This window comes from Canis lupus, chromosome 32, assembly GCF_011100685.1.
Source record: "Canis lupus familiaris isolate Mischka breed German Shepherd chromosome 32, alternate assembly UU_Cfam_GSD_1.0, whole genome shotgun sequence".
Lineage (NCBI taxonomy): Eukaryota > Metazoa > Chordata > Mammalia > Carnivora > Canidae > Canis > Canis lupus.
This window is the reverse complement of record NC_049253.1, coordinates 1,466,964-1,480,419: the sequence shown is the minus strand read 5'-3', so window position 1 is coordinate 1,480,419 and position 13,456 is coordinate 1,466,964. Positions and strand designations below refer to the sequence as shown.

Below are 13,456 nucleotides of genomic sequence, written 5' to 3'. Positions count from 1 at the left end.
TATTAAAAGATACAGCTAAAATGTTAACTGGAGTTTTAATCATACTCTTATATTACTTGGATAAAAATCTAACAATTTTTTTAAAAAAACAATTTCTATAATCTCTCTTTAGTAATCAGACTTGCCTGATTTCTCTTGTTCTCCAGCAGTGAAGTCTCATAGAGTTGAGCATTATGAAGAACAATACCACAAAATGCCAAATAAGCAGCAAAGTCCTAGAAAACAGGTAAGACAACAGCCAAATTAAGAACTGTCTATAAAACTGTCTTGTTATATTGCCTGAAACACAAAAGGCACCCCAGAATGTTTTCAGGTGAAATAAATATATTAGAAAGCCAAAGGAGTACATGTTAAGTCTGCACAAAATTAGGAACAGATGCAAAGCAAGTGTTAGCTAACTAGCATGAGTAGATGACAATTATTAACAAAGTTTCCTAAAGTCATACATTAGCTACAAATTAAGAAGAAGAGGGGAGGGAGTAGGACACATATCTCTTTATATCATTTGAAATTGAAATCCACTCTAAGCAAGTATAGTTTCTGAATGATATTAAGAGTTGAATCTGTGCTGAGACTATATAAATAGCTTGTAACTCACTACTGGGGCAAATGAAAGCTAACATACTTACTTGAGAATACTGGCAATAGTAGTCTCACAGAAAGTTCTATACAATATTAGCTTAAATTTTTTTTTTTAACATGGGTCTGTCATCCTCATTATACTACCTTAAAGTGATATGCTCACAATTATAGTAATTATTGATTAAAATAAGTCTTTCCATGGCAAATGTTATTCACAATCATAGATATCTTTTGCCAAGAGATGATACAGCCTAAGAATGCAAATCTTTCAAGAGAGGTTTACATTAATGGACCATAAACAAATGATGGAATATAAAGCCAATCTAGAACCATGCCAAATATTCTCAGGTGTCATTAACAGGATAGGAAACTAGATGTCTAGAACACTGATTTAAAGAGGTACTTGCTATGCTCTGAAGCAATTAAGACATAAGGACGAAGGCAAGTGCCAATACGGCCTACACCATGGAGACAAAAATAACTCTGTGTTGTTTGAATGTCTTCCAAAAGCTCCTACTAATTTTCAGGGGAGTGACTTAAATAACAACAGGCTTGAATAAGAATTCAGTAGATTCCATGATATACATACAATTACGTATTCAAGAAGAGAAATAATAAAACCTACTGACAGAATGAAGTTATAAACAAGTTTAGGGGCTTCCGCCCTTAAACGGGAAAGCATGTCAATGTGGTGTATGGAATGTATCCCTTCAGAGTTGGATGAGAAGAGTAATAAAATAATGCTGACTGCTGCTCTTTCTGAAGCTAAATTCAAATCATCCAGCCTAAATTCACACCTTGGCGCCCCACCGTCTGTGTGCAAAGCTTATAAAACATTCTGAAATTTGCTTCACCAGGAGGGAATTCCAATTTTTAGCCAACCTGGAGTGCTGAACTTGGAGCGGTGCTTTGGGGGTTTTGACTCAGGGTTGAATTTGTTTATAGCAGTGATGAAAAGTAAATGCAATAGTTAAAAACACTGTGTCACCTTCTGTATGGCCCCAATGCACACACAGCCCTGGAGGAGGCTTGGCGGCACAGTGAGGAGGGAGTTGGGGGGCTTCTAAGCTACCCAACTACTACCTACCACTAGTACTCCAAAGTCAGCACTGTATTGAGCCGCAGGAAAAAGACACTTCTGAACATTTCAGGTCATTTTAAAGTACAATGGTTTTCGCTATCAACAATTTCAGCAACAGCTAATTCTAGGTCTACACTTTATAAAGAGAAAAACACCTTCCTAAATTGACAATACATCAGACACAAATTTTGGTACCTTTTCATCTTTTTCAGTGAATGTCCCACCATTTCCTGATTTCTTGTTGATGGCCTGGGCTACACCAACAACCTGGTATGAGAAGAAAAAAGTGGTAGTTTCATTGGCTGAAATTATTCATATAGATTGACTGAAATATGTTTATAAAGGAATTTCTATAGGTGCATTAAAGTAACAATAAGCTACGAAACCAAACAAAACCCCTCAGCATTTGAACTAGTTCTGTCTCATACATCCGTCTTTGCTCCTAAGAATTCAAATGTAGTCAACTTCTTGGGTTCCATTTTTGACTTTGATTTTACCTTGCATTGTGAGAAAAGTTATTGGCAGTCACATTTTAAGTGAATTTTTTTCAAGGTTTTTTAAAAAAATATTTTATTTATTTATTTGAGCAAGAAAGAGCACAATCAGGGAGAGAGGCAGAGGGAAAGGGAGAAGGAGAAGCCTGATATGGGGTTCGTGATTTTAAGACTCCGAGGTTATGATCTGAGCGGAAGGCAGATGCTTAACCAACTGAGCCACCCAGGTGACCTTCAAGGTTTTTGGATACAAAATAAACCATAAATTTCTATCACATTCAAATTAATTATATGCTAAACATTTTACATTGGCTTTAATGTTTCAAATGGGCTAAAAATGCTTTTTTTTTTTTTAAAGATTTTATTTATTTATTCATGAGAAACACAGAGAGGAGAGAGAGAGAGAGAGAGAGAGAGGCAGAGGGAGAAGCAGGCCCCATGCAGGGAGCCCGACATGGGACTCGATCTGGGGTCTCCAGGATCATGCCCTGGGCCAAAGGCGGCGCTAAACCACTGAGCTACCCGGGCTGCCCAAAAATGCTCTTTTACTAAAAAATGCTCTTTTACTGGAAATAGGACCCAGTGGCCAATTACAGTGAAAAATAATTCCTAATGTAGGGGAGTAGTCCAACTTCTTTTCATTTTACCTTCAACAGATTTGTCTTTGGGAAATATTTTCTTGAAAAACCGAAACAGGAATTAGCAGGCTGAATCTTACTTCAAATGCATCAAAGATACACCATATCTTCAAATGCATCAAAGATACACCATATCAAAGATACAGATACAAGATACATCGAAGACTAAGCTAAAACTCTGGGAATAGGTTTTAAGTGTCCACAAAAGGTTTAGCAACACTATAAGAACTTTCTCATCTTTCTGTATTTTACTTACCTGTTTAGTTCCAACTTCGGCTGGGTTACTGCCTTAGTGTTTTAGAGACCTTCAAACCTTACCTTTTTCCTCTTATAAATTCCACTCTCCTTCCTTCTGTGATTTAGTATCAGTGGGATAAATTATCCCCTAAATGGTTATATTTTAGGAATATAAACTCCTTGGGCTGCATTATGTATTTTCTGAAATCAAGACTAGTAAAAGTGATAATGATGGTTTAGATCACTTCAGTCCCTCGAGAATGAGAGCAGAGGTGGTGTGGGACCATGAGCCCATGGGTGTGGGGATCCTTGGTTTTCTGTGTATGGCTCAACCTTTTTTTCCTCAGCTCCTTCTAAATTCCTTGGCTCTAAGAATAGGATATAAAATTCCCTGCTAGGATGGCAGAATAAGGAAGGGGAAATGCATTCTGGTCTGATAGTTTTCTGGTCTTCTCAACATCTTTCCTCCATGCCCCATGCAGAGTAAAGGGACGTTAAAATGAAAAGAAAAAAAAAAAAAACAGAATTCTCCAATTATCCTGTACCTTTTTAATTGTCCTTAGTTCAACTCTTCCATATTTTTGTACAGTCTTTAGCTCTTGAAAGTGGCTAACAGATTTCTAGAGGCTTCAATCTCAATGACTGAATGCATACAAAAACTTTTGTCTAAGGTAGAAAAAAATGTCTGGACTGCAGATAAGCATGTTCACTTGAGTAGAACTAACAGGAGCAAAAGAAAAAAAAGAAACGGACAGGAGCCACTTGAGGATCACTGGGGTCTAACAGACAGCGGTACCAGTACAACTTGATTATTTCAAGTGTTCATTCATTCACCCAATAAATACTGAGGTGCCTCCTATGTATTGGGGAGTGGTAAAAACTGGGAGAAAGACTACTCTAAAGGCACTCAGAGTCAAGAATGGGTGATACATAAACATACACTTAAGAGCACACAGGATGATCAGTTTGATCATAAAGATGCCCACAGACTGCTAGGAGTACAGAAGGGGGCACGCAATATGGGTCAAAGGGGCAGCTTCTTAGAAGTGATGACATTTGAGTTTTCATTTGTATTTAATAAATGGTTTTACTTAAAAAAAAGACTTAAAAAGACTTAAATTAAAAGTTTTCATTTTATTTTTTTTAAGATTTTGTTTATTTATTCATGAGAGACACAGAGAGAGAGAGGCAGAGACATAGGCAGAGGGAGAAGTAGGCTCCATGCAGGAAGCCTGATGTGGGACTCAATCCCTGGGCCCTGGGATCATGCCCTGTGCCAAAGGCAGATGTTTAACCACTCAGCCACCCAGGCGTCCCTAAAATTTTCATTTTAAAAAAGATAAGTGTACAAACAGATAAAAAGACTCTTAGGCAAACCTTCTCAGATAATTACACAGTATAAAAAAGTATGTATTGATGCACTGTATGTGGGCGAGCTGGGTGAGGCAAGTACTAAGCAAGAAAATAAAGAGAAAGTTCCTGCTCATTCAAAAATATAAAGACGCAAAAAGCTAGTTGTTTATTAAATGGTCATGAATTAAACTGATTTAGCGTTTTAGTGAAGTCATGAAGGCACCATAAATTGACAGTGAGAGGACAACAGTTAACTTCCACATCTTAAAAGAAAAGAGGAAAATCAGCTGCATTATGTATTTTCTGTAATCAAGATTAGGAAAAGTGCTAAGGATGGTCAGTTTAGATCCCTAGAGACCCTTGAGAATGAGGGCAGAGCTGGTGAGGGCCCATGAGCACACCATGGTCCAAGGCTGCAGGCTACAGATATCCTTGACCTAGTCCGTGATCTGCAAACAGCCTTGGGGTGGGAGGGAAGAGGAAAGGGGGGTAAATGCTGTAGAGGTGGGTCAGTGAGCATCATCCCTTACTAGAGAAGCAGAACCAAAGCATGGCCTACTCCCAGTGGGTCTGCAGCAACTTCATTTAAGTAGAAGAACACTTCAAACAAGGCTTCTTCGGTACCCTGGGATGATCCCTTCAGCTCTCCCTTTATTAAAACCTGTATGCCAATTTCGACTTCAGTTTCAATCTGCATGTTTGACACTCGGGACCATTTACACAGTAAGCATTTTTCTAACTATGGGCTGAAAAGTTTTCTCTCTGGTTAAAAAAACGATATCCTTGAAACTATACTAAATATCAGCCATTATTCACAATTTTCAACCAACCCAAGAGTGTTCACACAGTTCAACAATGATTTTCCATTCTGGAATTTCTATCAGATTCATTTTTCAAACCTGCCTATTCTTCCTTCTTTTTGTTTTGTTTTTCTTCTCTTTTTTTTTTTTTTTTTTTGAGAGAGAGAGAGAGCAAGCATGCCAGGATTGGGGGATGGAGGGGACAGCAGGAGAGGGAGAGCATCTTAAGCAGATTCCATGCTGAGCATGGAGCATGATGCTGGGTTTTATCTCTTGACCCTGAGATCATGACTTGGGCTAAAATCAAGAGTTGGAGGCTCTACTGAGCCACCCAGGCGCCCTCCTTTGTTTCCTATAAATTCTAGCACCTGATGTTCTTCATTTCTTTGAACATACTTAATTTTGCCTGCAAATTCATCTTTAGCAGGGACTGCTTTCCATAGGAATCCCATGCTCCCCATGTCATGAAATTCTGTGCTCAGTGATTTCCTGTGTGTCTTGGTACTATATTGGGGGGGGGGGGCGTTGAATTTGAACCCCATACCTGTGTATGACACAGGCTCCTGTTCTCATGGTTCACAGGTGTCTCCTCTTTCTTTCACCACAGTAGGTAAGAGGCAAGCTTCCTTGAGGTTTCTCCTGGCTGCTAGTGGAGTTTACTGGGCCCAGTTTCAAGAATGGGGAGACCATTCATCATTCATCTGGGCTTCACTTCCTTGCCCGTCTACCCCACTCCCACAGAGTGTATGCATCCCCCTAGCTGCTGATGCTATCCCCACACATTCATCAGTAGGGACTCTGAATCTGAGACCTCCATGAGCCCATCTGGCTAATACTCTGTGCTCACATTTCGTATCTTGGGTTCCCATCTGTTTTTGACACCTGGGGGTCTTCCCTTTCTTGAGCTCATCTGTAATTTGTAAAATTTCTTTTGATGAAATTTTACCTTCTACTTGTTTGCAGAATTGTCAAGGGGGATTCTTCAGCATCTGCGCAGTCTTGCAAACAGAGAAGAAATCTTGTTTATAGGCTTTAAAACCTACTTTGTACCAGGTGTACACTAGATCTTTACTATATTTGGGATATCCCCCCCTCTCCAACATTAGAGCAAGGTATTTACTTTTAGGCAATGTCATAGAATGAGGACTTCCAATGATTAATTTTTTATCCTTTCTGGTAACCAATTATTTCTCTAATAATTTTACAGATTTCAGATATTAGAGGTTAACTTAAGAGATGATCAATTAAATATTATTAGTATTCAAAAAACAGCAAGTTCTTCTGGAAGAGTTATTAGACCAAGAAAATATCTCTAATACATATATGTGTCTCTATCCCCAGATGGGTGACATTTTACAAACAGCACTGATAAAAACAAAAGGTAAAAAAATAGGAGAGAAGGTATAGTATTTGTCCAGGGTCACATAATTCAGTAAAGGACCAAAAAGAGTTTAATTCTCTGAATTTCAAAGATCCTAAGCAAAACTAGCATCCTCTGCCCTCCTTGTGTTAATTTCCTTCTTCTGTCAACTATTGCTCCTTTAAACAAATTAGCTTTGTCTTCAAGCCAAGTAACTGCTAACCACAGGTTTTTTTAAATGTCAGTTTTGAAAGACAGCTTTTATAGCAAGGGTATGTCAGACCTCGTATCTAAGAGACAAAGGCCCTAAAAGTATTAGCTTCTGCATCAGAAAGCCCCATCACTCTGCCTACCTGCTGGCCACCTGGACCCTCAAGTGCCAGTACTCTACGCTATTTTGTGCTTAAGCACAAAGAAGGTTCTGTTTTCTATTTTACTGGCACTTTCCAACAGCATAAATGGATATTATGTCCTCACAGGGTCAAGTGTTCTTTTAGGAATGCAAAGGGCAAGACTTGATTCTCACTGACTGAACAGTGTGGAATGTGACAGCTGGTCAATTCAGGGGCAACTGATCATTGCTACAATGAGCAATTTCTTCTTCAATTAGCAGCTGCCCCAGACACTTACTGAGGCCATACATCAATCTCAATACACTTCCTCACTCTCATTTTCAGGGGATACTCAGCATGGAAGCTAAAAGCAAGAGAGGAAAGAACAGACTCTACAAATCTTAGCTAACCTTCTCTCCCATTCATGGAATGTCTCTACCATAACAACAGGACAGACTATCTATAACCTGAGCCAAAATCTTACTTCACCAAGGAAATGAGAATTCAATATACACAGGAGACAGTGGAGAAGTCTCCCCAGGGCTTTGTCCAAACTTTTCCTCAACTATCAGTCGTTCAACAAAAGAATATTTTATTCAATGAATAATCACTGAGTCCCTTATGTATCAGTCATTGTTCTAGGCAATGAAGACTGAGCAGTGAACAAGGCAGATAGAAAAGCCATGTCCTCATGGAGGTGACATTTTAGTCAGGGTGTTAGGCTTGGAAGAGAATCCTATACCACCTTCTTCTCCCATTTTACAAGTGAGCAAACTGAAAGTGACAGGGCTGGTATGACCAATCTGGGCTTTCTCTCCTCTCTTCCAAACCCTAGGCAATTATCAGAGCATGGCCATAGTCTGTGTGGTAGGCAAAATAATGTCTCCCAAGGATGTCTTCATCCTAACCCTTGGGACCTGTGACTATGTTACCTTACATGGCAAAAGGGAACTTTCCAGATGCAATTAACTTAAGGATCTGAAGAAAGGGAGATTATCCTGAATCGTCTGGGTAGGTCCAACTGTAATCATAAGAATCTTTATGAGGGAAAACAGGAGAAGGAAGAGGAGTCAGAGCCAGAGATGCTTTGAAGATGCTTTGCTGCAGGTTTTTTTTTTTTTTAAAGATTTTATTTATTTATTCATAGAGACACAGCTAGAGAGAGAGAGAGGCAGAGACACAGGCAGAGGGAGAAGCAGGCACCATGCAGGGAGCCTGATGTGGGACTCGATCCCGGGTCTCCAGGATCACACCCCGGGCTGCAGGCGGCGCCAAACCGCTGCGCCACTGGGGCTGCCCAGGTTTTGAAGACAGAGGAAGGGGCCACAGGCCAACGGATATGGGTCCTGCAGGAGCTGAGAAACACAAGAAAACAGATCCTTGCCTAGAGACTCCAGATAGGAACATAGGGACACCACAAGGTATCCTGGTGACACCTTAATTTTAGCCTAGCAAGAACTATTTTAGCCTATGACATCCAAAACTATAAGATAATAAATTTGTGTTCTTTTAAGCTACTAAGCCTCTGGTAGTTTTTTTTTTTTTTTACAGAGCAATAGGAAACTAGTACATTCTGTTAGAATCATTCTCCCTTTCCTTTTCCTCACCCCATACTGTATCTTATGTTTCACCATCTAAATCTTCACTTTCTTTGAAAGCCCTGACATCTCATTGCTAATTGTTTTTCCGCCTTCAGTTGACCTTTGACACTTATGTCAAATTTATCTTCTTGGGATACTGCTTTACACATACAAATTACCTCTTTACTCAAAGCCTTTTAATGTTCCATCCGTCTACAGGATAAAAATTGATGACCGAATACATATCCTCAGCTTGAACTAAGATCACTTAAATGGATCTTTGAATTAAAACACTACAATGACCTTGTTCACATCATTCCTTGAAATATTACCTTCCCCTTTCTCTACTGAGGCTGAGTTTACAAAAAGCTTCCCTTCAAACCCTTCTGAAATTCTGTGTGGTAGTTGAGTTTGCCTTCCATTTCACAATCGAGGTATTTTCATTTTTAACCTCATATTCTCTACTCTGATCCTGGCCCTCCAACTAGATTGTGTTCCAAAGACATGATTTATATCTATGCCTTATTGCTATACTTTGTCCCGAACGCACTCAATACTTGATAAATATTTGCTGTCAATAACGGGATAAGTGAGAGAGGGATCAAATATTTTTTTAGGGTGATGTACTTACTTGCTAATTCACATTCGAATAATAGGTCATTTAGATCTGCTCATTTTCTTTCTCTGCCATTTGCTTGTTATTAAGTGATCTCTCCACATCTGAGAACTTTATGTGGCAGTAAGAAGTTTATGCTCTTAATAAGTCTTTAGTTATTGATTGGAACTTAAGAGCCTAGAAGGATTTGGGAAAAGTAGGAAAGAAAAGCTTAAGATTGTTCATTTTAACATTTAATTTTAAAAATACAGAAAATCACAGAGAATAAGATAGTAAATATCCATATCTCTGTCATCCAGAACAGTGGGAGTGTGGGGCTTGTTAAATATGGCTTACTGGGCCTTACCCCCCCAGTTTCATATTTAGCAGATCTGGGTTGGGGCCTGAGAATTTGTATTTCTCATAGCTCTCAGGTGATGCCACAGGCTGCTGGTCCAGATATAAAAGACACTTTGAGAACCAATGATAAAGAACTATTAAGTGTTAATATCTGGGAATGCTTCCTTTTTAAAATTAAACTAAGAAAATTAAATTGTACTTTCTCCTTCCAGGCCCATTCTTCTTCCTCCTGCCCCTCCTCCCCAGAATTAACCTCTAGCATTACATTCTTAAGAAATCTATGAATCTATAAGCAAGACATAGTATTTCCATCTTTCAAAAGGGTTACTCAAAATCAGGTAATATGCATAATTTTATAACCCATTATTGTATTCAGTGTTGCTTTTTACTTTATATAGATCTGACTCATTCGTTTTATATATAATGTTGCATTTCATACCAAATTTTATTCATCTAATTACCAAATGACAGATGTTTGGGTTGTTTGCAATGAGCATTTCTACTATACAAACATCCAACATCCAAGAGCCTCTTTGGCAAAATCTTCAGAGGGATGATAGAAGTTATACCTTTATCAGCAATGCTTAAGAGTTTTTGTTAACCTTACAGTCTAAGCAGTGCCTACTATTATCAGGCTTTTAAATCTTTGTCCACCTGAGGGCCATAAAACTGTATCTAATTGTTGCTTTAATATGCATCTTCCCGATTATGGGAGAGAATGAGCTTTTTAATTTTTATTGTCTATATTGGTTTTCCTCTTCTGTGTTGCCTATATGTATTTTTTTTAAAGATTTTATTTATTTATTCATGAGAGACACACAGAGAGAGAGAGAGAGAGAGCGTGTGCGAGAGGCAGAGACAGAGGCAGAGGGAGAAGCAGGCTCCATGCAGGGAGCCTGACATGGGACTCGATCCCGGGGCCTCCAGGATCAGGGCCTGGGCTGAAGGCGGCGCTAAACCTCTGAGCCACCTAGGCTGCTCGCCTATATGTATTTTTGCCAGTTTTGACCATTTTGTGGTTGTTTGGCTTTTATTAATAGCTTTGAGAATTAAGGTTTGATTTTTTTTTTTTTTTTTTTTTAAGGACTGGTCAGACTGACTTTATTTGGTTGGGATCCATTTTTATCCATTTATATGTACAAGCACCACTACACCTACTATTTCTCTCAAGAGTGTTTATGGATCTTCCATGGTTGCAGACAACACCAGTATGAATATAGGAGAAGTGGATGCTTGTAGTTTATTCTCATGGCCTGAGATGCTAGGAAGAGGCAGCCAAGTCGAAAAGAAGCTTTGAGGAAGTTGCAAGACATAAACAGCAATGCCCTAGGGCAGCCGGCATCAGAAATACATGATTAATGACCAATATCTCTAATATATAAATCCATTCCCAGCCCCCTAAAATTCATAATGCTAAAAATTTTGCCATTTAAAAAAGGGAGAACGAAGGGCCTGCTGTAGGACGGGCTCTTTGTTAATTCATTTAACTTTTGGTAAAACCCTTTCAGGTAGATATTACCTCATTTTATTACAGAGGTAGCTGATATTCAGAAAAATTAAATAGGAGTCTGAGTACATGCAGGTCTGATCCCAAACCTACGTTCTTTCTACTTCTCCCCCCAGGAGAAAGTGAAACCTGCACTAGTATAAAATACAGATTCTTAAGCACTAGTGTTCAAATGAATCATGAAGACCAAGGATCTTCCAGTACATCCAAAGGCTGTATGCAAATTCCACACATATACCTATCTTGTTAATGCATATTTTTAACAAAGAGAATGGTACAGTTTCAAAATTATAACTTTAAGAAACAGAGACAAGTCCAAAATGGCAACTAAAAGTTGCTTTTACTTTCATTATAAATCTTACAACATGTCTTTACATCCAAGAATCTCTTATGCAACATAAAAAGGTCCTTATTCGGGATCCCTGGGTGGCGCAGCGGTTTGGCGCCTGCCTTTGGCCCGGGGCGCGATCCCGGAGACCCGGGATCAAATCCCACATCAGGCTCCCGGTGCATGGAGCCTGCTTCTCCCTCTGCCTGTGTCTCTGCCTCTCTCTCTCTCTCTGTGACTATCATAAATAAATAAATAAATTAAAAAAAAAAAAAAGGTCCTTATTCCAGGCATATATAATGTACTCTCACAAATAAGTAGAATATTCAAAAGAAAAAAAAGAATTAATCTATCATAACAGAAATCAGAACAGTGCTGCCAAAGGTTATGGGATATCTAATGGAGTGTTACGGATATCTTAATGGGCATGAATTTGTCAAAACTCATCAAGTTGTAAGATCTGTGTATTTCACTGTATATAAAGTTTAACTGACCTTTCAAAAATTACTTAAAAGTCTTAAGAGTAAATTTTTAATTGCTGATGGTACATGCAAGCGATGGGTCCATGTACCAAGTTCCCAGCTGTTCTGATAATGGGGCAGCAGGCAGAGATTCTGACCACTGGCTCTGTGCTATTAAGTAGGATGGATGTTCCCCACATAGGGCTAGAACAAATCCAGCCTCTGGGGGTCAGTAGCTGTCCTGCCCTAGGAACATCAGTGGGAGTGGTGCCAACCTGAGACTGGGTTCCTTCCAGACAAGGGGATACAGGGCATAATTCTTGATCCCAGTGTTTATTCTCATCCCTTTGCACACACAAAAAAATTGCTCTTCCCTGCCAAATACCAAACTCTCTGCCTCACTAGCTTTTAAGCAATGAGGTGAAGGTCTTAAATCTAGAACCATAGGAACTTTTTGCCTTCTTATTAGACCTTTCTGTTCCTCGGAATACAGACAGAGCAGCTCATGGCCATGATGCAAAATCTCTGTACATGCCCTTTAAGAACAGGCCAGAGACACAAAGGTTACATAGCAGAAAAGAGCCTGCTGTCTTTCCCACAGCAAGGTATGCTCACCATTCACTGTTATTTCACTTTTCATCCCTCCATTTGTCTGGCCTCACAACACTCTATAAAGGGAGGAAATGGACATTTTTCTGAAGCTTCACTAGGTGAAGAGCCCTGTGGTGGGCACCATCACATTCCTTGTCTCACTAGGACCTTTAAAACCACCTTGTGTGTTTGCACTTCATGTTGAAACTTTACAGATGAGTCACCTGAGGCATAGAGAGGAGAAGACACTTGCTCAAGGAATCACTGATCATAAGCCAGCATTCAAGACTAAGTCATTTTTGCTACAAGTGCAGAGCTCTCTCTTTCAAACTCTGTCTCTGCCTACTTGGGAGGAAGTCCAAAATAACAAAGAATATGATATACTCAATATATATTATATAACTGTACTTTGATCAGAATGAATCTACCACTGTTCCTGCCCACCTTTACACAGGACATTGCCAAAAATGACTTCGGAGCCTTGGATCTATGTAATAGCGGAAGATTTATTTTCAGGGTGGTGTTCTGCAATCTGCCAGGGGCTGGCTTGCAAAGCACAGGCTTAGCCCTGTACGGTGCTGTTGGATTTGGACCCTGGTAAATCCAGCACTGCCTGAACTTAGAACAGGTCCAGGTCTCTGCGGCTTGGTGAGAGGGTGTGCTGATAGAGCTTCACATGCCCACCACGTGCACTAAATACAAACAGAAAAGAAATAACACAGCAGAAGTGGCAAAAGGCCAAACGTGTGTATCAAAACACTAACTAGGCTGGATCTCACTTCCAAACTGGAGCTGGCATCACAGATTTTGAGAGAACCTCTTCTTCCCTAGGGCTGAACTGAGCATTCAGGTCACTGCTCTCACCTGTACTGGTCCAGCTAACCACCTCATGGCCATGAGAAGCTAGATATCCATACCATTTAGCTCAAGATATCCAGGGCAAAAAAAGTGTATGTGCGTATTTATCATCTTTTATTTTTTCCATTCAAAAATCCTTCACATAGAGGCTACGGCCTATGATGTCATCCTAGTCAAATCATAATTTTATCTCTAAGTGTTTTCTCCTTCAAATGGAAGATTAGCTCCAGGAGGTAATCACATATGAAAGCTCAGATCCAGACACCTGTCTCACTAGAAAAGCCTCAAACTGTAGGTGT

The 13,456-nt window shown here is 39.5% G+C and overlaps 1 protein-coding gene across 1 annotated transcript in view; it reads right to left on the bottom strand.

Annotated features, from left to right (window-relative positions):
* Window positions 1-13,456, bottom strand: part of PDE5A (phosphodiesterase 5A) — a 129,934-nt gene that overhangs the window by 76,817 nt on the left and 39,661 nt on the right. Inside the window, 2 exon segments of the mRNA NM_001003188.1 lie at window positions 126-215; window positions 1,859-1,930. Coding sequence (NP_001003188.1) covers window positions 126-215; window positions 1,859-1,930 — 162 coding nt within the window.